At 31.1% G+C, this 26,315-nt stretch overlaps 1 protein-coding gene across 17 annotated transcripts in view; it reads right to left on the bottom strand.

Annotated features, from left to right (window-relative positions):
* Positions 1-26,315, bottom strand: part of LOC127732102 (6-phosphofructo-2-kinase/fructose-2,6-bisphosphatase-like) — a 67,514-nt gene continuing 41,199 nt past the window's right edge. For 3 of the 17 annotated variants that reach the window (XM_052241198.1, XM_052241685.1, XM_052241618.1), the window contains exons 7-14: positions 25,597-25,670; positions 25,283-25,354; positions 24,170-24,316; positions 21,248-21,352; positions 20,365-20,406; positions 19,086-19,173; positions 5,795-5,922; positions 1-2,429 (exon numbers count right to left, since the gene is read on the bottom strand). In XM_052241198.1, coding sequence (XP_052097158.1) covers positions 2,370-2,429; positions 5,795-5,922; positions 19,086-19,173; positions 20,365-20,406; positions 21,248-21,352; positions 24,170-24,316; positions 25,283-25,354; positions 25,597-25,670 — 716 coding nt within the window. In that variant the 3' untranslated portion in view covers positions 1-2,369. The other 14 variants (XR_007996364.1, XR_007996447.1, XR_007996380.1 and 11 more) reach the window with 14 other exon arrangements.

Below are 26,315 nucleotides of genomic sequence, written 5' to 3'. Positions count from 1 at the left end.
TGAATTTTTTTTGTTTTTATTGGTAAAAATTAACAATGTATAATAGATGAATGCACAATTTAAACCACAGGACTAAACATATCATTAGAGATCAAATACATTATAACCAAAATTTACCATCACTAACCTACAGGAATTCAGAAATTAGTAATTTCATAAAATAAGAAGTCCTATTGCTTTTACAGTTAGTTGACGTGATATATTGATTTTGTTTAAAGTTTCGGTACAAGTTAATAGTCCTTTATAATCTTATTGGTTCAAAGTGGTAACACACGAGACAAAAAATGCCCCAATGTAACAGTAACTAGATTGTTTCTGTAATAACCATACAGAATTAACAGTTTATGAATGTGGACAGAGGTAGTAGAAAAAGGAATGCAGTATATTATGCTATATTTTATCTCCCTGAAGAGACTTAATATTAAATTATCTATCATGTCTTATCAAAATTAAAAGTGTCTTAATGCTGTAATATTTAGCAACTGATAACATTAAATGTCAAAATAGATTCAATTATATGTAATAAAAAGAACTAAAAGCAACCACTAGTTCTCTCAAGGGAAAAAATGAAGCCTAATTCATTTATTTCTGAAAAGAGAATACACCATAGTGACATTTTACAAATAAGTTAAAAATATAACTTGAGTATTTCTTTTTTTTGAGGATTTTTAGACCCTATTCAAAAAGAGCACCACTGTAAAATGGTATAAAGGTTCTTCTGTAAAATATATATGTACTAATGATTAGTAATGAATAATTTCACTGTTTTTCCAAATGAAAGTAGTAGAGCAATCATCTATGGCCTATTCAATGTGAGGTATGCTTTATTTTATCACTATGCACTTTAATGATGACTTTGCAGTTGGTTAATATTTCTGAATAGTTGAACAGTTTGATTTGATAAAACAAATTGTAATTGGGTCAGAATTTTGAATGAACTGCAATATGTGGCAAAAACACTCATAATAAAAGTCACAGCAATACATTTCACTAGTTGTAACTAACATATTGGTACTGGTTTTGGTAGTGTGTATGTGTGGCAATTTGTTGTAATTAAATTCTTTTCTATGCAAAAAAGTATTTCAAATTTTGACAATTTACATTGAAACAAAAAAGGGGATTGTGACAAGTTTATTTTAAGACTATACCTCTATTTGTAAAATATACTATATAGTGCTGCAAAATATTTAAAACTTATTATAATTACCAAAGAATAAGACTACGAACAATAAAATAACTCCAACATGTACTATGTCATAGCTCCATCCAGTAATTATACACATACAACAAGACGATGACACACAATTATACTACACAATGGATACAAAATACCATCAATCGAAATTCCTGTTTTATAACAATAATATTAAGGTTTGAAAAGATTGTTCCAATGTAAAACCCTGTCCTTGCTGGAACCATAGTGGTCAGCTGATTGCCAACAAAGTTACAACAATGAATTAAAACCTAATAACCTAATATCTTCAATGTTTAACTTCCCAGCTAATGTTTGTTGGCTAATCAGTATGTACCATACAAGGAACATTCTGTCATAATTAGTTCCAGCTGGTTCAGCAGTTCTCTAGAAGGTCTCAAAAGTTTCAACCAAAAAGAAAACTTATATTTTTAGCAATGACAGCCATGTTTGTTTTATAAATTAGACCCAAAGATCCAACCTTTTCTACAACTAGTCTCAAAACATTAAAGTTTGGTCTCAAAAGTTCCAGTAGTTTAGGAAAGAAGTTCTAAGTCTTCAAGGGCAACACACATCAAGTGTTGGGTAAAAATGAAAAAAAAAATTTTTTGAAACATATATAAACACTAAAAATATAGGAAAACTTTCACTCCAATTGCACCATACACATACTATATTGCACCAACAACATTATACCAACAAAATATATATGGTACATTCAAGATCATAAACTCTAAAATAATATAACTCCTTCATACATCATAACCATACAAACCTGGTATTCTACTCAAATACAATAAAAAAAAAACTATATTATTTCAATTCCTGGCCATCTTCCTTCAGATCTGCTAGCATTATTGATCCTGAACAAAAAACATTTAATTTTAGCTAATTCTAAGAGCTAGTAGCTTCTGTAAGATTGACTTTACATTAAAAATAAATATTTGCCTTATTGGTCCATTTACATACACTAAAAACAAATAGTTTGTTTCTCTAAAGCAGTAATTTTACATTAAGAATCAGTTTAGCCTTATATTTCTCCTAGCTTTTTTTCATGTTATTACTATAAATTTGTCTTCAATGTTTCTGTTTCCATTGATGACTTTTATGATCCTGAACGTCCATTCATGACTTCTGTTTTGTCCAGAAGTTTATAGCTGCCTGAGTATATCACAGATTAGTAGTGTGGAGGAACTGTAGATAGAGCTTCAGCGGTACTCCTTTTCCTACAGACATCCTGCAATAAAGTATATCACAGATTAGTAGTGTGGAGGAACTGTAGATAGAGCTTCAGTGGTACTCCTCTTCCTACAAACATCCTGCAATAAAGTATATCACAGATTAGTAGTGTGGAGGAACTGTAGATAGAGCTTCAGCGGTACTCCTTTTCCTACAAACATCCTGCAATAAAGTATATCACAGATTAGTAGTGTGGAGGAACTGTAGATAGAGCTTCAGTGGTACTCCTCTTCCTACAAACATCCTGCAATAAAGTATATCACAGATTAGTAGTGTGGAGGAACTGTAGATAGAGCTTCAGTGGTACTCCTCTTCCTACAAACATCCTGCAATAAAGTATATCACAGATTAGTAGTGTGGAGGAACTGTAGATAGAGCTTCAGTGATACTCCTCTTCCTACAGACATCCTGCAATAAAGTATATCACAGATTAGTAGTGTGGAGGAACTGTAGATAGAGCTTCAGTGGTACTCCTCTTCCTACAAACATCCTGCAATAAAGTATATCACAGATTAGTAGTATGGAGGAACTGTAGATAGAGCTTCAGTGATACTCCTTTTCCTACAGACATCCTGCAATAAAGTATATCACAGATTAGTAGTGAAGAGGAACTGTAGATAGAGCTTCAGTGGTACTCCTCTTCCTACAGACATCCTGTAATAAAGTATATCACAGATTAATAGTGAAGAGGAACTGTAGATAGAGCTTCAGCGGTACTCCTTTTCCTACAGACATCCTGCAATAAAGTATATCACAGATTAGTAGTGTGGAGGAACTGTAGATAGAGCTTCAGTGGTACTCCTCTTCCTACAAACATCCTGCAATAAAGTATATCACAGATTAGTAGTGAAGAGGAACTGTAGATAGAGCTTCAGCAGTACTCCTCTTCCTACAGACATCCTGCAATAAAGTATATCATAGATTAGTAGTGTGGAGGAACTGTAGATAGAGCTTCAGTGGTACTCCTCTTCCTACAAACATCCTGCAATAAAGTATATCACAGATTAGTAGTGTGGAGGAACTGTAGATAGAGCTTCAGCAGTACTCCTCTTCCTACAGACATCCTGCAATAAAGTATATCACAGATTAGTAGTGAAGAGGAACTGTAGATAGAGATTCAGCAGTACTCCTCTTCCTACAGACATCCTGCAATAAAGTATATCACAGATTAGTAGTGAAGAGGAACTGTAGATAGAGATTCAGTGATACTCCTCTTCCTACAAACATCCTGCAATAAAGTATATCATAGATTAGTAGTGTGGAGGAACTGTAGATAGAGCTTCAGTGGTACTCCTCTTACTACAGAGCAGAGAAGCATCTACTTCCAATCATCAAGTATTTGGTTTGACTCCACTGGTGATAAAACCCAAGAAGTCCTGCACTATAGGTGAGCAGGCTAAGACAAGAACATTGAGGCAGAGTTTGGATATTGTTAAAGGGATTCCTTCTCTTTTGATCTTCAGAGTTTGGATATTGTTAAAGGGATTCCTTCTCTTTGGAGCTTCAGAGTTTGGAAAGTTTGGTACATAATATAAAATCTACACTAAACCCCAGTAATTTTATCTTTATGAGTATAAACAGTCTCTATATTTATAAGTTTCTCACCCGAAGTTTATCCCTATGAGTGTTAACAGCCTCTATATTTAAGTTTCTTACCTCTGCTTTATCCCTATAAGTGTCAACAGTCTATATTTACAAGTGTTTTACCTCTGGTTTATATTGATGAGTGTTAACAATCTATATTTACAAGTTTCTTAACTCTGGTTTATCCCTATAAGTTTCAACAGCCTCTATATTTACTAGTTTCTTATCCCTGGTTTATCCCTATGAGTGTAAACAGTCTATATTTATTAGTTTCTTACCCTTGGTTTATCCCTATGTTTTTTAACACTTTCTATATTTATTTGTTTCTTACTCCAAGTTTATCCTTATGAGTGTTAACAGTCTCTTTATTTCAAAGTTTCTCACCCCTGGTTTATCCCTATGAGGATTAACACCCTATATATTCATAAGTTTCTTACCCCTGGTTTATCTGTATCAATGTGAAAGAGTCCCCATATTTCTATGTTTCTTACCCCTGGTTTATCCCTATGGGTGTTAACAGTCTATATTCATAAGTATCTTACCACTGGTTTATCCCTATGAGTGTTACCAGTCTCTATATTTATACGTTTCTTAAACCTAGTTTATCCCTATGAGCATTAACAGTCTCTATATCTATGTTTCTTACCTCTGGTTTATCCCTATGAGTGTTAACAGTATCTATATTTATAAGTTTCTTACCCTTCCTTTATCCCCATGAGTATTAACAGTCTCTATATTTATAAGTTTCTTACCCTTCCTTTATCCCTATGAGTGTTAACAATCTCTATATCTATAAGATTCTTACCCTGGGTTTATCCCTATAAGTGTTAACAGTCTATAATTATCCCTTGGTGGGTTAACAGTATCTATATTTATAAGTTTCTTACCCTTCCTTTATCCCTATGAGTGTTAACAATCTCTATATCTATAAGATTCTTACCCTGGGTTTATCCCTATAAGTGTTAACAGTCTATAATTATCCCTTGGTGGGTTAACAGTATCTATATTTATAAGTTTCTTACCCTTCCTTTATCCCTATGAGTGTTAACAATCTCTATATCTATAAGATTCTTACCCTGGGTTTATCCCTATAAGTGTTAACAGTCTATAATTATCCCTTGGTGGGTTAACAGTATCTATATTTATAAGATTCTTACCCTTCCTTTACCCCTATGAGTGTTAACAATCTCTATATCTATAAGATTCTTACCCTGGGTTTATTCCTATAAGTGTTAACAGTCTATAATTTATCCCTTGGTGGGTTAACAGTATCTATATTTATAAGTTTCTTACCCTTCCTTTATCCCTATGAGTGTTAACAATCTCTATATCTACATAAGTTTCTTACCCTTCCTTTATCCCTATGAGTGTTAACAATCTCTATATCTACATAAGTTTCTTACCCTTCCTTTATCCCTATGAGTGTTAACACTCTCTATATTTATAAGTTTCTTACCCTTCCTTTATCCCTATGAGTGTTAACAATCTCTATATCTACATAAGTTTCTTACCCTTCCTTTATCCCTATGAGTGTTAACAATCTCTATATCTACATAAGTTTCTTACCCTTCCTTTATCCCTATGAGTGTTAACACTCTCTATATTTATAAGTTTCTTACCCTTCCTTTATCCCTATGAGTGTTAACAATCTCTATATCTACATAAGTTTCTTACCCCTTGTTTATACCTAAGAGTGTTAACACTCTCTATATTTATAAGTTTCTTAACTCCTGGTTTATCCCTATAAGTATTAACAGCCTATATTTATAAGTTTCTTACCCCTGGTTTATCCCTATGAGTGTTAACAGCCTCTATATTTAGGCTGATGAATTCTACTCTACAGCCATAAGCTACTGGCGTCAGCTTGATCACTGTGTGTAGAGGAACTCTTAAGTAGGGAAGATCTTCTGTAAAAAAAACCAGGTATTATTATATAGGTAAAGTAGAATTTCTCAAAGAAAAAATACATACATATATCTAAAAGTAAAAGCCTGGTAGCATATCATTTAATATTAAATGTATCAACTATTCACATTTTGAATTACAGGACTGTACTTCAAATGGCCGTAATCTTTCATCGTTGAACCATATTAGTGTTTGCAAAACAACCACTTTTGGTCTATGACATACACTTTATCTTTTATGATTTGGAAAACATTTTATGTTCTTCAATAAAAAAAAATCCAAGAAAACATTTCATACTCTAGATTAATGGACAAGCTATAAATTGGGTATAGAAGATTGATGTTTTGTGTAAAAATGCTTGTAGGTATACAGGCTAATCAGTGGAGTGCCATACAGATTATTCAAAAACACAGCATCAGGAACTACTAAAATACAAATTTCATTTTTTTTATGCAGGCAATCATATTCGAAGGGAAACCCCTGAATTTTAAATTGTCTATCAGACCATTTTCTAGGAAACAATTACAATTTTCTCTTTACCTTCATGTTCTAATTCATTATTTACAATATATTCTAAACCTTGACCTATTGACATCATACAACAATCCTGCCTGTGGTTAAGGGTGAAGACTGGTGGGTAGTCTTAAGGCCTAAGATTGTGTATTTTCAAATATTTTTCACCACAGGAAAAAGGTAGGTCAGGGAAGATAAAATTTTTACATAATGATAGTCTTAAGATCAGCACAGGACCTGCAGACATGCAACACAAAGCCTTTCGTTAATATTGTATGGCTTGGAAATTGAAAGTAAACATTGAATAAACCAAAACCTTTTTTTTTTTGCTAAAAAATCATTGATTAACTTACAATGACATGAACATTAACATTGCGATAGTAAAGCAATATAACTATTTTGGATTGTTTTTACAAAACTGGTAGCTTTAATATTAATCAAAAATTTATATCGGATATGGTCTTGAAGGTCCCTACTATGTATTGCATAATTGGTTACCTAAACTATACAAGAAAACCAGTAAAATATCGTTTCATCTCGGCCTGTAGTAAGTGTTCTACAACTAATCTTTCAGTATTTTTAACAGTTCCTTAACAACTATAAAAGAACTTATCATTAACTTTTGTAATAAAACATATGAAAATAGTGGAATTAACTATTTTTGGAGCGTAAAAAATTCTTTGGATGTTTTAAATAAATTATGTGCCTTTGATAGTCCTTTTCATTCTGTTGACAGTTTTGACTTTTCAACTCTTTACACTACACTTCCAGACAATCATATAAAACAAAAGTTTTCCTATTTAATTAAATGGTCGTTTGGTAAATCTGAATGCAAATATATTTGCTGCAACTCATTTAAAGCCTTCTTCTCTAATGAGAAAGGTAAATATGCTAGATATACTTACTGGAGGTGTGATGAGATGATTGAAGCTGTTATTTTTCTCCTTGATAATATTTAGGTACGTTTTGACAATTAAGTTTATCGACAGGTTGTAGGTATTCCTATGGGCACCAATTGCGCCCCTTTAATTGAGTGGTGGTTGTTATTTGTTGTTATTTGTTGCTATTTATCATATTTGTTTTTTGTTTATTGTTTTGTATAGTGTGTTCTTGTGTTGTATTGCTACACCACTGTCCCAGGTTAGGAGGAAGGTTGGCGCCATCTAACTAGTTTAATCCCGCCACATTCTGTAAGTGCCTGTCCCAAGTCAGGAGCCTGTTATTAGTGGTTGTCGTTTGTTGCTGTATATCATATTTGTTTTTCCTTCATTATTTTGTACATAAATCAGGCTGTTAGTTTTCTAGTTTGAATTGTTTTACATTTGTCATTTTGGGGCCTTTTATAGCTGACTATGTGGTATGGGTTTAACTCATTGTTGAAGGCCATACAGTGACCTATAGTTGTTAATTTCTGTGTCATTTGGTCTCTTGTGGAGAGTTGTCTTATTGGCAATCATATCACATCTTCTTAATTTTATATTGAAAGCCATGTACAGAGTCCTGAAAAAAGGAAAGATGTTTCAGCTTTCTGTAAAATGTCAGCTTGATCTTTTTAACACTTTGATTAAGCCCATTCTTTTGAAAGGGTGAAAAGCATGGGGATTTAGTAATAATGATAAATTAGAAAAGATTCATTTAATATTTATTAAAATACTTGAAATCTTCAACACCTAACACTTAAAAGGTGTACACGAACTAGGTCTTCATTTAATTGACATAGATATAATAAAGAGCTGCACCATGAGCACATGATATGCCTGTTGCCATTTTAGCTTGTCTTTATGCTTCAAATGAACTTATATGATCAACTATAAATATTGTGAGCACTGCTCAAATAGACACCCCCCACCCCCTAAAAAAAATAAATAAAAAAGACATGCACACACACTGTTTTTTTTGAAGGACTTAAATTCTATAACTGTCCAGAGTATGATAAAATGGGCAGTTTTCAACGATTTTTCAACAAATAATGTTCCATAACTCCACAATGTCATATCAGAAATTTATAAAAAAAAAAAAAAAAGGGAGCTTATTTCAATAGATATAAACAAGTCACTTAAGTTTCATGAAAACTGCTCAAAGCGTTTTTGAGTTATTGTCCGAAACCTGGAATACCCCCTGTTTTATTAGTCCCAATACTACAAAACATAAAATCAGAAATTTTAAAAAATCGAAAGGGAACTTATGTCACATACATAAACAATTCACCAAAGTTTCAGGAAAATTGCTCATAGCATTTTTTAGTTATAGTTAAACCAGAAAATCACCCATTTTTTATGAATAAAATCCCATTACTTGGAAATGTAAAATCTAAAATTTATAAAAATCAAAAGGGAGCTTACGTCAATAGATATCAACAATTCACCCAAGTCTCACGAAAAATTGGTGAAAGCCTTTTTGAGTTATTGTCCAAAGTGTTGATGACGAACCGACGGACACAGTATACCATATATGTCCCGTCTTTTAAGATGGGAATATAAAAACTTAAGCAGTATTATTTTGGGCAGATTTCATATCTATTAAACAAGCAAATTTTTCCTTTCTATTTTATTAACTTTGTCACCATAACATGCAGACTAAATGGATTCTGTTTGTACAAAAATTTCAAAATTGTGGTTTCACATATGTACAGGAAACGCAAAATAACAATAATAAAGTTTGGTAAAAATTGTTGTAAAGGAAAGATTGTTAGACCAGTTTCTTCAGAATTGGAATATGCTCATCCAAAGTTCATCAAAAGGTATTACTACAAAATTTGGAACACAAGGAAGATTTTAATATTTTGGACTTCAAAGATTGTTTTCTGTTGATTTCGAACCACAATAACAAATTGCCAAATCAAAACAAGAAGATGTCAATGTAATAAGAGAGAACCGATTTTGCTGCCTGTGTAACAATTGACAAACTGGAGACAAAATATTGTCATCATATATTTTAATGTAATTTTTTCAAAAGTAAAGATTATTTACCAACATTTTTTCTGAATTTATGTTGATTAAATGTTTTATGAAAACCAGTCCTAAAGAAGCTTTGTTCATTTATAAATTATATTAAAACTTGTGTTTGTCCTCCCGGCTAGTGACTTTTTAACACCTCTCCCTTGGTTTAGTTTATATTGTAATTAGTTATTATCATTGTTATCTCTGTACCAATGTTATGCATTGACTTTATAAGAATAAAGATGAATATGCAGAAACATTATTAACCAATGAATATAAAGCCAATTACAGTAAATAGTCCCTAAACATTATCTCAGAAGTGGGGATGAACAAGGGTTGGAGATGCAAGAGGTCTGCATCTTTCAGGGAAAAATATGTTTCTTTAGTGAATCTACTAGTTTTAACATCCCTTTTATTTAATAAAACAAAAAGTTCCTGGAACTTGTGTGGCCTCCCTTCCTCTTTTAGAAAACCTATATCTGCCATGGAGAATCTTAATATATATACATATGTACATCATACAAAAAGTCGTGGCATAAATAGAAAAGTTTAAACTTAATTGTTTTTTTGCATCAGAACTTCTGTAGACCTCCCCCTCCCTGTCACTTTTCACTCAATAATCTTGGATAATGCAAAAAGTAATCTACTGCTCTAATAAATGATTGAAATTGAATTTCTCTCATATCAACAGCTTCAAATTTGTGAAAAAATGAGTAGAATTTCTAAATATCAATTTTTATTTTACAGAAAATTACCAGGCATTAAAAATGATGCCAAAATTGTAAAATTAGAACATGAATTCATTTTTCATGAAAAAAAAAATTGAAAACAACTGCTCAACACAGATCTGTGGTAAGACGAATCTCAGACTTTTGGCAAAACAAGTTTGATGTAGATACAAAAAACAAACAAATAAAACTCCTGCATGATCTACAGATTCATTTCAAGTAGATGCTGAATATTGTAAAGCTTTCCACAAAGTTTGAATAGATACTAGAAAAAGTAAAAATTGTATTGGTCATTATATAAAGAATTAAGTAATTCTTTTTCACAGCATAAATAAATGAGAAAATCCTGTTGTGTGGTAAAAAGTAAGTTTTACTTTAATATCCACACAATACAAAGATGTGGACAAGACAAAGTTTCAACACATTTATTGGGGAATTATGATTTTTAAGATATGGCATGCCCTTAATTGAAGGTAAAGACATATGGCAGGGCTTAGACTGAGATTCAACATCATGACACACCCTTCAGTCAGGGACAATATTGTCATAAGTACCACTTGGAGTCTAGCAGTTAGTAAAATAATATACCTTTGATACACATCCGGGACAGGTAGACCAACAGAAGGTGCTTCCTGTATGGTACCCCAACCTTGTTTTCAGGAGGTATAACAAAGATCATTTAGCACTGGTATGTATTGTTACGTTGAATGTAACAATATAATGGGAAATGTACACCCTTCCCCATCGAATAATGACTTTTCATGTGACTTCAAAGCCAATTATATTGAAATTTAACATTTGTTAAAGTCTGAAAAAACATCCTAATGTAGTCAACCATCAAAAACAATGCTCACTATAATTATGCCCAAGATCAAAATTGTTGACTCTTTTTTTCCTGTTAATATGTGATTAATAAAAATTCAGCAATCTGTGCCATATCAATAAGCTATGAAAAATGTGATTAAATTTTCATACATGTGTATGACATTTTAAAGATACCAGCAAACAGAAAGTAGAACTTTAAAGGAAATGAAAATGTGTCACATGGTATGGTATAACAAGATGAAGTTTGGTACCTGATATAAAAAATGTGACAGAAGTGTGCTTGGGACAGAGTGACACACAGACAGATGAGTAAATGGAGCATAGTGTAAACATTATGGCACTGTTTGTAAACATAATATAAAAACAAAGGATATGGGGTATCCATCCATGACACAAAATCAGTACATGCACAGCAAAAAAACACACACAAAAAGTAAAGGAACAGTGCTTTTATTGCTGTTCTTCATCTTAAAGTCACAGTGAGCCCTTCAACAAGGAGCAAAAAAAATCTGACCTCACTGCAAATTTAAGATGGCCCCTAGCACTCGTTTTAGTGGAATTCTTTGCAAAATAATTTTGGTAAGTCACACAACACTTGAATGGCAAACTAGAATATAAAAAAATAACTGAGAGGGAGCATGAATTCCAACAATAATGTAAATTTAGAGGAAATCAATCCAGGCATACTGGAGTTAGTGTGAGTGTGTGGAGTCATTTGTTAATTTCTTTTCATTATGAATATGCATGAAATATTTAACAGTTCTCTTAAAAAAATCTAATGGTATGGGTCTATTGCTATATATAATCATTGAATGTTATTCCTCTCAACCTGTGGCAGACAGAATTTGCAAGTAATTAGCTTGCAGGACATTCATCAAATAGACAAAGTGTTTGAAGGTAAATTGATAAACTCATGATTATTTAATTCTACATCTTATATCTTGTTTGTATATAATTAAAAAACATTAAAGCATATAAACCTTATATACAACTCTTGTTTTTTATAAAAAAAATAATGGGGTACAAATTAATGAAGTTTGTCAACAAGAGAAACCTACAATTCAAATTTAGGGGATGAAACAAAAAGGACAGTTTTATTGACCTTTTAACAGGTAAGTTTTATAATAAAAATCTGCTATTTCTGGTTTATGGATGAATGACAGCTCGTCATTATCCTTTCATTTGCTTTTATTTTATTTTAAATTCCTAAATATACTTTTTTCATGTTTCTAACAAAAGGCAAAATTTTAAATCTGCAAAATAAAGTACACAAAAATATCCAGTTATACAGAATCTTTAAACAAAAGTATGGGGAAGTTCATGCAAAAACAGAAAGAACAAGCTTATTTCATAGAATTATCAATTAGAACAAATGCAAACACAATAGAAGTTATAGGATAATAATGTGGAAGGATATAGCAAGGCATACAGGAAATTACATATAGTATGTGTGTTACTGATATTTGTACATACTGAAAAAGTGGTTTATTCCACAACATTTTCCTATTCTATACTTGAATTTTGATAATGTATTCCATGTGTACCGATATGATAAATTGTTGACATATGATTGTCTCTTTTGTAATGGTAGCAGGTCATATTTGTAATTCAAAAGATTATCATAAAATATAACAAAGGTCACACTTGTGTTAAACAAGGCTTTATATTTAGCTTTTAGAAGCCTAGAAAAGTATTATGTGCAAAACTGCTACAAAGCTTTCCAGAGGATATTTCTCAAAACACAACTCAATGTTACATAAGCACATGATATCAAATTAGTATCAAAAATCAGTTAAAAGGTTTAATCTTGTAAAAATGGACAGACCTCATATTATAACATTCAGGAGACAATCAGGCATAAGAATAGAAAAGGTAGAAAAAAAATTATAATTTATTCATACTTTTCATTGCAATTCTTTCCAAACAATGATCAAATTTTTATTCATGTAAAATCTTCCATGTTTTTTATAAAAAAAAAACAAACTCAAAATCTGACTAAAATCAACCGATTTGTAACATCAGAAGAGGTTGACTTGAGTCTGATATTTTATTCCTGTATGCATTCCTGAAAAGTGCGGAACAAAAAAAAGCATCTATATTTAGAACTAATGGGTCATGTGATACCTTTTCAGCAGTGGTATGTGTAGACACTCGCAGCCATGTCCAGTCAATTTCAATTTTACCACCGTATGGAAGGGCACCTTCACATGAGGGATTTCATCTAGAATATTATTGAAAAAAAATATTCCCACTAAACTCACACTTTATGATCAAATGAATTTTATACAATATTTGGTTGTTATTATTATACACTGCAATACAAAACAACTGTTAAAATCACACAAGAATCTAACACGGACAAAATACAGACTAAATGATATCAACTGAATTACCATTACACAAATGAAAAAAAATAAAAAAATATAAAAATGAACGGGATTATCGTAAAATGAGTGAAAATCAAAATGATTCTAGAAAAAATAAAAGAATGAAATGTATATGAGAATATATAAAGGAACAAAGCAAACTGGAAGATTTTCTAAAGAAAATAGTTGTTTATTGTTGATTATATTTCCCCCAAAAAACCATCACCATGAATATATGTTCTAAAAGATGCAATATAAAAGTCATGCATTAAAAAAATGTAAGAATAATATTTAAGCTGGATGAGAATTTTTTTTTGTCAACATTAAAAGATATGAAGCAAGGATCTGCCCTTCGGGAGAATAATACACTCAGTAAAAATAACATTAAAGGATGTGAAGTAAGGATCTGCCCTTCCTAAAGGGAGAATAATACACTCAGTAAAAATAACTATATTTTGTTAGACATTAAAGTTTGATCATTTCAAAAGAATTCTTACAAAAACAACATTCAAATAATTGTTATGTATAGTTTTAAAAAAAACCCTCCTGATTTGAAAAAAAGATGTGAACAGAACTTCTAAATTTAAACTTGAACTGCTGTTTGAAAAAAAACAAACAGTTTTCTGCTTTTCTGACTCATTTTGTGTCCATTATTCTTTAACTGTGGACATTCATTTCAATACCTGAAGGTTTTGTACCCTTATAAGGCTAGGTGAAAAGATGTAGATATTCTGGTATGGAGAAGATTGTATGAAAATATCTATGCTATTGTGACCCTGACATTTGAAGATCTTCTGGTATGGATAAGATTGTAAGAAAATATCTATGCTATGGTGACCTTGACCTTAGACAAAACGACAGTCTTCATCATACAAAGCTGGGTTAAAGCTAAGTGTATGATTCATAAGATATATGGACAATAAAATTCCTAAAATGTGTTTATTTTAAGCTGCTATAAATTGACCTTTGACCAAATAAGTTTAAAATCAACAATAACATGGACATGATTCATCCATTTGTTTAAGATTAGATGTATTATTCAATAAATATCATTCATAAGACAAAATTGTTCCACAAATTGTTCTACAAAAAATAAATTTTCAGTTAAAATCTCAATAGGGTCTGATTTTTGTTGAAAACATAATATCAAAAAACTGAATGGCAAAGCCTAAACTGACAAATGCTATTCATCACATTATTGAGTTAAAAATCATGGTAAGAACAATTATCATCCAACATGTCTGTACTATTATTACATTTTTTCTAAGGGCTGTTCATATTTCAGTGCAGGGGGTTGGATGGGAGGCACTCAAATTAATAAATTGTGGGTAATTGCATTTTCTTTAGTATTTTATAAGAATTATAAGTATTACAAAATTTTTATATTATTGGTGGTTATGGTCTCAAAAAGTGCCTACCATCCCCCCCCCCAAGCCTTAAATAAACTTCACATACTGACTTTCTAAAAAATGATATATATCTGAGTACAAAGTATAACATCATTCATTATGAATGTGAAAGCCATAGTATATACCATGTCATTGTTTTTATAGCCTATGTAACAATTAATTTTTAAGAAAAGTTTACCTGATGAATTCTTACAAAAGTTCAATAGCACCTAATAAGTAAAAGTATTAAAAACATTTTAAGTGTTTAAACTGGGACCTTATATTTCTTTACTTCATGCAAACATTGTCTACAGTTTTATACAAAACTACCAAAAACGTCATATTTGATGAAATTGTATTTGATTCTATATTAACGACAAATTTTAAATATATCAGATAATGATATTTGATCACTGAAAAACATTACTGGTCAAAGACCAGTTACTGTCACATTGCATTTAATGCAATGAAGAACCCCTTGAGTAAATACAGCATACTATTATCTTCATACAAATACTCTTGTTTTATTTTTTTAAACTTGGTTTTGTTTGATCCAATCAAAGCACGGAAATCATGATTGTTTCTTTCTTTAAACACTTCTTGGGAAGATACTTGTGTGGGACGTGACATCATCTAGGAACTAGATTCATAGGTGACAGTAACTGGTCCTGGTAACCATAAAATTCCCAGCAAAAATTGGCACACTAGTAACCTGGTTTTTTTTCTGTTTATAAAAGGTATAAAATTAGAGTCTGTGGTCCTAGATATGACTTTTGATAACTCTTTTAATGTGAAAAGAATATTTCAAAAAAAAATTACTGTGAAGTCATTTGAGAATAAATGGGGAATATGTCCATGGGACACAGATGATGCCCCTGCTTGCATATAACAGTATAAAGGGACATAACTCAAGAACAGTAAAAGTGACACTACCTAAATTCGTACTTGATCTGAGTTTTGTGGTAATAAGTATTGTGTATAAGTTTAATAAAATTTGGTTGAGGCAAACTTAATATAGAGAACGGAAACGAAAAATTCATCAAATTTTCCATTTGTAAAGGGGCATAACTCTAGAACAGTAAAAGTGACGCCATCAAAATTCAAAGTTGATCTGTGTTTTGTGGTATTAAGCATTGTGTATAAGATTCGTAACATTTGGTTGAGGCAAACTTAAGTTAGAGAACGGAAACTAAAATTCAGCAATTTTTCCATTTGTAAAGGGGCATAACTCTATAAAGGTAAAAGTGATGCCACCATAATTCAAATTTGATCTGTGTTTTGTGGTAATAAGCATTGTGTAAAGTTTCATAACATTTGGTTAAGGCAAACTAAAGTTAGAGAACGGAAACCAATTTCGGGACATAATGACATACAGACTGACGGACTGATGTACAGACAGATAAGGGTAAAACTTAATGCCCCCTCCGGTAAGGTGAGGTCATAAAAAGTGCTAATTTCAGATGGTAATTGGTACTGGACCAGTATACTTTAATAAAATAATAAATTTACTCTGATCTATGTTTGTTCTAACAATTTTTTATAAACTGTTCAACATTTACCTCATCAATAAGGAATTTTCAAGCCATTCATATTTAACACTGCATGCCAAAAGTAAATTCAAACCCAATTATTAAGAAAGAGACCAAAAAAGGAATTTTTTTGTAAAATTCTGAAAAATATAGTTAAGCAGAGCTGTTAACTGTTCCTTATCAAGAGTTTTCAGAGACAATAAGCATTATAGAATAAAGAATTATTTTTAATGTGTAATAACTGTAATGAAAGAAAAAGTAAGTAATTCTAAAATAAATCACCCGGTTAGCATTTAATACTTTTCAGCTGGTGCTAGAATGTATGCATAAACAAATTACCTTTTAATATAAAAAGGAAATAAAAGACCCCATGTTTCTAAATTATTTTACTTTCAGAAAAAGATTCAGGGTTATTAGTAAAAATTCCTGGAGGTAAGCAATAAAATTATAATAAACATTCTAATATAACCAAAAAAAAAATGTCAATAAACAGATAAATGAGGAGAATATATCAATAAAACATAAAAGATATCATCCAAAGCTGGTTACTGAACATGGCTGCTAAGTGTTGACACATACAACTGTCGTCTGCTACAACTTTATAACAATTGACTTTACATTCATAAACATTTTGCTAGCAAACAGGACTTTAATGTAATGGTATTTCAAGAATATCATCAATCAAGAAGAAGAAGTGTAGTGGTATTCCCAAAGCTAATATCAGTCAAGAAAAATATATGTTATGGTATTGCCACACCTATACAAATATCAATAAATATAGCAGCATTTCCATAACTGATATGAAGAATGAAGACCAAATATGAAATGGTATTTTCAAAATATGTTATTAAGAATGAACAATCATGTGATATGTTACTGGTGATGCAATACATAAGTCCCATGTAAACTAATAAATGAAATTAAACAATTAAAGGGTCATTTGCTGTCAAATTCATGTTCACTGATTTGACTCAAATTCTCATATTTGATTTATAACCTACTAAAACATATATCCAACTTACAAAAAGTTTAAAATGAACAATTAACAATGCATGGACTCGATAATATATATCAGCATTTTGTGTGTATTTTAGTCTAGACGCCATCTAATTTACCATCAAGGTGACCTCCGAAGACTGCCAATGGTCATATAACCCAATATAAACATAAATAGATATAAATAGATAGCGAACACGTGCAAATTGGATTTTTCTAGGTCTGTTTGAGTTCATATTATGGGTTAAACAAATATGTTAATCATCGTTTTTACCTGTATGAGAATGAGTTCTTTTTAATCGAATCAGTCAACCAAATGGTTTACCCTTATTTCAATTTTAATGTTGACATTCTTTTCCTTTTAATAGCTAAACAAGCCTAGTTTATGAGTAACCCATCTCTAGCTTAGGGGTTAAATAGAAGGTCACATGAATACGGATTCAATGAGGTCCAATTATTCACTTGCAAGTGAATAATTCATCAGTGATGTTTCTTAGCTTATTTGGACAAAATTGAACCAAAATTGTTGCTAAAAGCGAATTATTATTTGACTATTTCACTTTCATTATAAATGAATGAACAAAAAACAAATCATATTTTAATTTTTTTATATATAGTAGCTAATGATCCTTTAAAGCTTCTCTTCTCTTAAATTCACAAATGCTCCATATATCATATATATACAATACATGTATATTGTTGGAAAATTTTAAGTTTATTTGTAAGAGCTTTAGAAACAGGAAGAAAAGCGAGACTCCGGAGCATTTGTCCTGTTTCATAGCGAGTACAAATAAATCTTATATTTCCTACAATGTACATATATTGTTTTTTTATCCTGTAATTTACGCTTAGCACTTTATGTTTTAGTTGTTTAAATCTATATAGTTGTCTAAATCGATATAGTTGTCTCCAAAATGAGCTGTCACACAAGAAGAAATATTCACATTACCGTTTGCTCAATATGGAAGCGGAGTAACAGGATACTTTATTTGTACAAGTACAAATAAAGCAAAAATATAAAAAATAAATTGGGAATGTATCCATGGGACACAGATGATGCCCCCGCTTGCATATAACGTTATAAAGGGACATAACTCAAGAACTGTAAAAGTGACGCTACCCAAATTTGTACTTGATCTGAGTTTTGTGGTAATAAGCATTGTTTATAAGTTTCAAAACATTTAGTTGAGGCAAACTTAAGTGAGAGAACAGAAACGAATATTTCAGCAATTTTTCCATTTGTAAAGGGGCATAACTCTAGAATGGTAAAAGGGACGCCACCAAATTCAAACTTGATCTGTGTTTTGTGGTAATAAGTATTGTGTATAAGTTTCATAACATTTGGTTGAGGCAAACTAAAGTTAGAGAACGGAAACCAACTTTGGGACGTACGTACATACTGACGAACGTACAGACAGACAAGTGTAAAACTTAATGCCCCCTCAGCTACGGTGGGGGCATAAAAATGGTAAAATAACATCTGACAAAACTTTTTAAACAAGATACCCGAATAATGTTTGCGGCCAAGTTTTGTTACAATTGGCCCAGTAGTTTCAGGGAAGAAGTTTTTTGGGTCCGTTAACTTAACATTTACTTAAAGGTAAAATAGAAAGAGAGTGCTCAGATTGTTACTTAGTCAATCCTTTTTCATTTGTAAGAATTTCAACTATATAAACATTTTCGCTATTAATACGAGAATTTTTCCAATTCTAGCATTTAAACATTTCAAAAGTATTATAATAGTGTTGTATTCCATCTTTTTTCTTCTGTTTGTTCTATTTTTACTTATTTTTTTATATAATCATGTCAGTCAATTATGTATGATAAATAAATAACAAATGTCTTTTTACACTTATATTACAACAAATTATTTTACCCTACCTGCTGATTTATCTTGAAAATATGCCAACAAACATCTCATAACAGCTTGGTGACAAACAACCATTACATTTTCTTGTCTTTCTAATTCCTAAAAAAATCAACTTCATTTGTAATGAACAGAATCTGCATATAAGGTATAAACTATATCTTTGTAATTCCGCCAAATAAAATAAGTTTATTTGACATTAGTTTCTTAATTATCTCCTCTTATTCCATAAATGCTTTACTGTGCTTATACACAAGGCTTGAATATGGGACACACAACAGTTCACATAAAATGCACCAACAAAACTTTGACAGTCAGTTCTCTGGCCACTGTAGGACAATGAAGGAACTATTGGATTGTTTGTCATTCAGCCAGTGTACATCTGATGTTACTGTGTTCAAAAGTTAACAAATTGGTAAACAAAATGTTAATTTTCCTCATGTGTCTAGTCTAAACTACAGTTTTAATGTTTTTATTGTGGTAGTAATATTGTGATCAACTTAGTTGCTATGTGTTCTCCAAACTTTATAGTGTTTTAAAACCGTTTGAATTTTGTATTTTTGTATTTTCAAAAATTGCAAAACACAGAATATCACAAATACAAGAAAAAAATTGAACTTTTCTAGATTTCTATGATGACGTATTTACCCCACACGTAGAAATGAAATATACAAGGTTATTGTGTGATACCAATAAAGGCACTAAAGGACTGCCTTCAAAAAATGGAAATTCCATACGAAAATAAAGTACTTTTCAGTTGAAATTTTTTTAACTAACCAATCAAAATCAAGAAAATCTTTAGGCTGCCATCTTCTATGAAATTGAAAATTTCCAGCATTATATTACTCCAGCCAAATGTTTTCCCAATAGGCCAAGTTGTCTCAAGGGACACGTTGAAAATGAAATAAAGTATAGGATAAAAAAATAATTATTGAAATATCATGAATGATACATATGCTAATAGATCAGAATATAAGAAAGGGGAAAGAAGAAATTGTTGTAAAGAGTCACCTACTTGCTATGCCTAAAAAGTTTGTAAAGAATTGGCATAGGTGAAGAATAAAAAACAGTCTCTGGTATAGGCCATTTTCTTTACAAACTGAACCAGATGAAGATAAATAATAAAGGATCTTCCATCATTATTCCAACTAAGGGTAGGTCTTAATACATGATATCATTGTCATCATATATTCTACCCCATGTAAAATTGACATTAACTCAGAATGTGTTTTTGTCTGTTTGTTACATACATTTAAGTGTTTATTGATATGACTGCTAACAAAGTTACATTACCATAATAACAGGTTCTAGTCTGGCAACTAAATCTTGATATGACTGAAAAAAATATTACTTCACTTTAATGATTAAATTCTTTCAAATTTTAAATGTATTTCAATGACCTCTTGAGGTTATAAATGTTAAAAAGTGTTTCAATGACATTTGGAGGTCATAAATGATTACATTTCAGTCTATGTACTCTAGAGGTTATATTTATGATTACATTTGTGTCAATAACCTCTCGAGGTTAAAAATATTTAATGTTTTAATGACCTTTAGAGGTTACATGTGTATACATGTATTGCAATGAGGTTCCTCAAGAGGTTACAAATGTACACATGTATTTCAATGTCCTCTAGAGGTTAAAAAGGGAATTGCTAGCAGACAACCCTGCCCAATGTTAATGTGCCTGTCCAGGGTCAGAAATCTCATTATTGGTTGTCATTGTAACTTATTGTCAGTTAACAATTTAGCACTTAAGTGTTGACAGCAGATCTTTTATAGTATTAGTTGAATTCTACACAAATTTATCCAAAGGATTTAGAGGTTCACACTTATAACTTGTTTATCATTGGCCTCTACAATGTTGATTTTTTACATTTGTATTGGGTCCTACAGAAGCCTTGTCTCACCAGTGACTGCTACTGTCTATGAAAAAGTGTAATGCTGATGGAGTCTATTTATCAGTAAAATACACAAATTTACTGAAAAAAAAATTTGCTCAAAATGCCAATTCATGATAATGAAGAAGCTTCTGTCCAAGTTTTGTAAATTCCATGAAGGTTTGACATTGATATTCAAGTTTTAAAATCTTGAACAACAGACTTTTCCTTGATCTCTTATCTTACCTCCCCACTAGGATATCTATAAAGGAATTTATCTTAGTCTTGTATCTTACCTCGCCACTAGGATATCTATAATGGAATTTATCTTGGTCTCGTGATGCAAATTCATGTGGATATTTCTCCTGGATTTCTTCATAAGTCATTTTTTCACATATACCCTAATAAAAAAAACAACAAATCAACTAACTGAAAATAGGTATTTGTGAAATTCCATAGCATTTTAACTTTACTTACATTAGTGAACTACAGTAATTGTAAAAATTCAAGTATGAAGAAAATACTACAAATATTCAATTGGCATGAATAATAATTACTTTTAACCATTCTGTTTAATTTTATGAAAAGTCAAATATGCGTTAAATATCATTTATGTCTCACCAGAATAAATAAAATGCTCCGCAGGGCGCAGCTTGATACGACCGCAGAGGTCAAACCCTGAACAGTTGGGGCAAGTATGGACACAACATTCAAGCTTGATACAGCTCTGAATTTGGATTGTGATTAAATATTTGACACAGCATAGGTTTCTGACACAGAATAAATGTGGTCTAAGAACTTAAAAATTTTAAATTGGACATTTACCTATTATGGTCCAATATCCAAAATCTAAATACATGGTTAGATTCAGCATATCAAAGAACCCCAAGAATTCAATTTTTGATGAATTTCAAACAAAGTTTAATTTTGGACCCTTTTGATCTCAATGTGGACAAAGTTGATAACGGGGCCCAAAAATCAAAAATCTAAATACATGGTTAGATTCAGCATATCAAAGAACCCCATATATTCAATTTTTGTTGAAATCAAACAAAGTTTAATTTTGGACCCCGATTTGGGCCAACTTGAAAACTGGGCCCATAATCAAAAATCTAAATACATGTTTAGATTCAGCATATCAAAGAACCCTAAAAATTCAATTTTTGTTAAAATCAAACTAAGTTTAATTTTGGACCCTTTGGACCTTAATGTAGACCAATTTGAAAACGGAACCAAAAATTAAGAATCTAAATACACGGTTAGATTCGGCATATCAAAGAACCCCAATAATTCAATTTTTGATGAAATCAAACGAAGTTAAATTTTGGTCCTTTGGACCTCAATGTGGACCAATTTAAAAATGGGGCCCAAAATCCAAAAACTTAATACACGGTTAGATTCAGCATATTAAAGAACCCCAAGAATTCAAGAATAAAACTCCATTGAAATTGATCAAGAAATAAGCAATTTATAGGAAGTATCTTCTTTTGCACAATACTGTGCAATTGAATATTTCTTGCTATTGCGCAATACTGTACAATTGACAATTTCTTGCTATTGCGCAATATTGTGCTATTGGATATTTCTTGCTATTGCGCAATACTGTGCAATTGAAGATTTCTTGCTATTGCGCAATACTGTGCAATTGAAGATTTCTTGCTATTGTGCAATTGAAAATTTCTTGCTATTGTACAATACTTATTATATAATAATTTACACATCCTGTTTGGTGTGTATCTCCTACCATATCATTATTATTTGCTTTTAAATATAAATAATCAGAAATAACCAACTTAAAATGGAAAATTTTAAAAGAAAAAAAAAGGAAAAAAATAAAAAAAAATAAAAAAAAAAAAATCCCCCCCCCAAATTTTTAGAACCCCCTTATGATTCATCACCCCCAAACTCAATCCCAGCCTTTCCTTTGTGGTATGGTACCTTGCAGTACAATTTCAGAGAGATCCATACACTTGAACACAAGTTATTGTCTGGAAACTAGAAAAATGCTTATTTTTGGCCCCTTTTTGGCCCTCAATTCCTAAACGTTTCGGGCAATTACCCCCAAACTCAATTCCAGCTTTCCCTTTGTGATATGGAACCTTGTAGTACAATTTCAGAAAATATCCAAACACTTACACACAAGTTATTGTCATGAAACTAGAAAAATGCTTGTTTTTTGCCCCTTTTTTTGGCCCCTAATTCCTAAAATTTTGAGGCAATTACCCCCAAAATCAATTACAGCCTTCCCTTTGTGATATTGAACCTTGTGGTACAATGTCAGAGAGATCCATACACTTACACACAAGTTATTGTCTGGAAGTTACAAAAATGCTTATTTTTGGCCCCTTTTTGGCCCCTAATTCCTTAACTGTTGGTACTATAACCCCCAAAATCAATCCCAACCTTCCTTTTGTGGTATTGAACCTTATGGTAAAATTTCAAGGAGATCCATTCACTTAAACTAAAGTTAGAGTGAGAAAACCAATGTGTCTTCGGACGACGACGACAACGACGACGACGCCAACGTCATACCAATATATACAACCACAGGGAAACTAAAAAAATCTTCATTTATGAAAAAGAATGTGAAGCTTTTAAAAAATAATTACCAAAGTAAATTGTTCAAGGTGTTATTGAGTTTTGAGCATCATGTGTTTCCCTTTTTTTGACAATCTAAGTCCAAGAACTCTGGAGGGACTAAAATGAAAATCTTTAAAGAGTAAACAGACCCTCAGTCTACTACGGGTAACATTAATTATAAATTAATGAAGTTTGAAGTTAATCTTTAAAGGTAAACCTGAACTGCTGCAAGATAGGAAAAATAAATTTTTTTTCCAATTCAAGTCCAATAACTCATATAATTAACAACAAGGGTGAAAATCCTAAGAATATAAACCATCCACCATTTTTAATCATTTTGGGAAGTTTGAAGTACTTTACTCAAGGTGCATTTGAATTATTGTGTGGCATTTGTAAAATATCTTTTTTATGATTAAAGTCCCATAACTCAACAAGAGTGAAAAACAGACCCTCAGACCACAAATTTAACTAATTTTGTAAAGTTTGAAGTAAATTGCTCAAGGCATACTTGGTTTAGTACAGACATGTTTACACAAAAAGGAAACATAATACATATATATTGTTGATTGCCTTATAAAAATTAGATAGGATTCAATATATTAAGTTACAGAGAGCATGTAAAGGTTGTTTCGACTTACAGCATCAATTTCATTCAGAGCTTTCCAATTTTCTTTAGGTGCATCTATAAACTCTGTTGTCTGTTTCGTTCTTACAAGTTCACTGGTCCACACTCGTAGATTTGGAATGTTTTCTTCTTGTACGTATCTACCCAATTTCGATGCATACTGTAAAATAATAGGAAATTATTATATTATACAACTTATTCAGGAAAAAGTTGCAAACTTTAATCTAAAACATAACAATTTTCCCATCAGTTTCACTTTTCCTTATACATGTTTCCTTCCTAACCTTTAAGCAGTAAACAAATTACTATAAATTCAGAAATTATTACAAGGTTTATCATATTGCAAATAATGCAACCTGGGTGAGTATCGCAATAATAAGAACTAGCATTCTGAACTCTGACACATATATTTGTATGCAGCTTTTCCTGTAATAGCAATAGTCATTCTCACATTTTGGTTTGTCCTTTTGAAACCACAATAATAAATGCACACAATTATTGCTAAATTTTCAGTACTGTAATTGTTGTTAACATAACTGTAATGCTGTATTGTGTATCACACTTTAAAAAAAAGTATTTCATGAAAAATAAATATTTAGTATGTAGCTATATTTTATCTTTATATGTATATAAATTCAAATAATTAAAAAAAAATTGTTAAAAGTATGTTTTTTTAGGAGACAACCAGCTTTGGGGTGATATTGTTTTTTCCCAGGAAAATAACAAAATGTAAATGTTAAGGGATTGTTTTTGAAAATGAATGCTGCCATGCTATATGCTATATTTCCAACTTTCCAAAAAAATTATAGTACAAGTACAGCTTGTTTACTCTTTTTAATTTATAATGACCTTTCCAATCACCCTGATTATAGAATAAAATCTATGCTCTTACTTCATTTTGATTACACCTATGACATCCAATACTCCAAACAAGCTAACCCTACCACGTATGCATATGCCTATTCTAAGTCAGGAAGCTCTTCAGTGGTTGTCTATTGTTATATCTTAATGATATGTTTGTTATTTTTTGGTTCTAATGGCAGATCTTTATAACAATAAGAATATGTGGTATGATTGCCAATGAGACAACTATCCACCAGAGGCCAAATAAATTATAGATACAAACCTCATGACCTCTCTCTGACAATCCACTATCCCCTCCAATTCTTCCTAACAAATTCATTTCACTTTCACCATGCTGTAAAACATAATTTTCCATTTAAAGCATTAAGAGACAAATACTGCAAAGCTTAACATTATACTATTTAATAAAAATAGTTTTGGAAGTAAAATTAAACTTCAATATGAAATTCTCCTGATAATGCATGAAATATTTGCAAATAGAATTTTGCAAGCAACAATGTATAAAAGCATATTACATTTTTTACTATAATTGAACCTATTTTTTTTTTCTATTTTCTGTCAAAAAAGGAAACTTACCCTTGTTAAATAAATGGTTCTTGGTAATACATGAATATTCATTAAATAATAAACAACTCGACTTTGTAAGTGACCTGAAATAGAAATAGCAACTATATCTCACAACAGTTTCACAAACTGAAATGGACATATATCGTTGATAGATAAATCATATCTAACTTTTTGTTCATTGTTTCATTCATAGATATCATAAAATGATTGCCTAATTTGATTAATGGTAGTTTTAAACTACTGCAACACTTGAGAGAAAAGATTTATCAAAATCAAATGTTACAATGGATATCATAAATGATTGACTAATTTGATTAATGGTAGTTTTAAACTACTGCAACACTTGAGAGAAAAGATTTATCAAAATCAAATGTTACAATGGATATCATAAATGATTGCCTAATTTGATTAATGGTAGTTTTAAACTACTGCAACACTTGAGAGAAAAGATTTATCAAAATCAAATGTTACAATGGATTTATTAATGCAAAAAAACTTGGTCCACAAAAATAAATGAATCCACAGCATTATATAAGTTGTCAGTAGGCATATGTGTGTACGATTTAAAAGTAGAATTGTAATAATTAAAAACATATGTTCACCTAATATTAGGATTACCTACAAAAGCCCTTATTTGGTCATGATCAGGGTTAGAGAAGTGACATGTTCTGAGTGATGCTGAATTTAGTGAATAAATTATCTGAGTTATCTCCCCTCAATCAATATTT

This window comes from Mytilus californianus, unplaced genomic scaffold (assembly GCF_021869535.1).
Source record: "Mytilus californianus isolate M0D057914Y unplaced genomic scaffold, xbMytCali1.0.p SCAF_1, whole genome shotgun sequence".
Taxonomy (NCBI): domain Eukaryota; kingdom Metazoa; phylum Mollusca; class Bivalvia; order Mytilida; family Mytilidae; genus Mytilus; species Mytilus californianus.
This window is presented reverse-complemented; position numbering and strand designations above follow the sequence as displayed.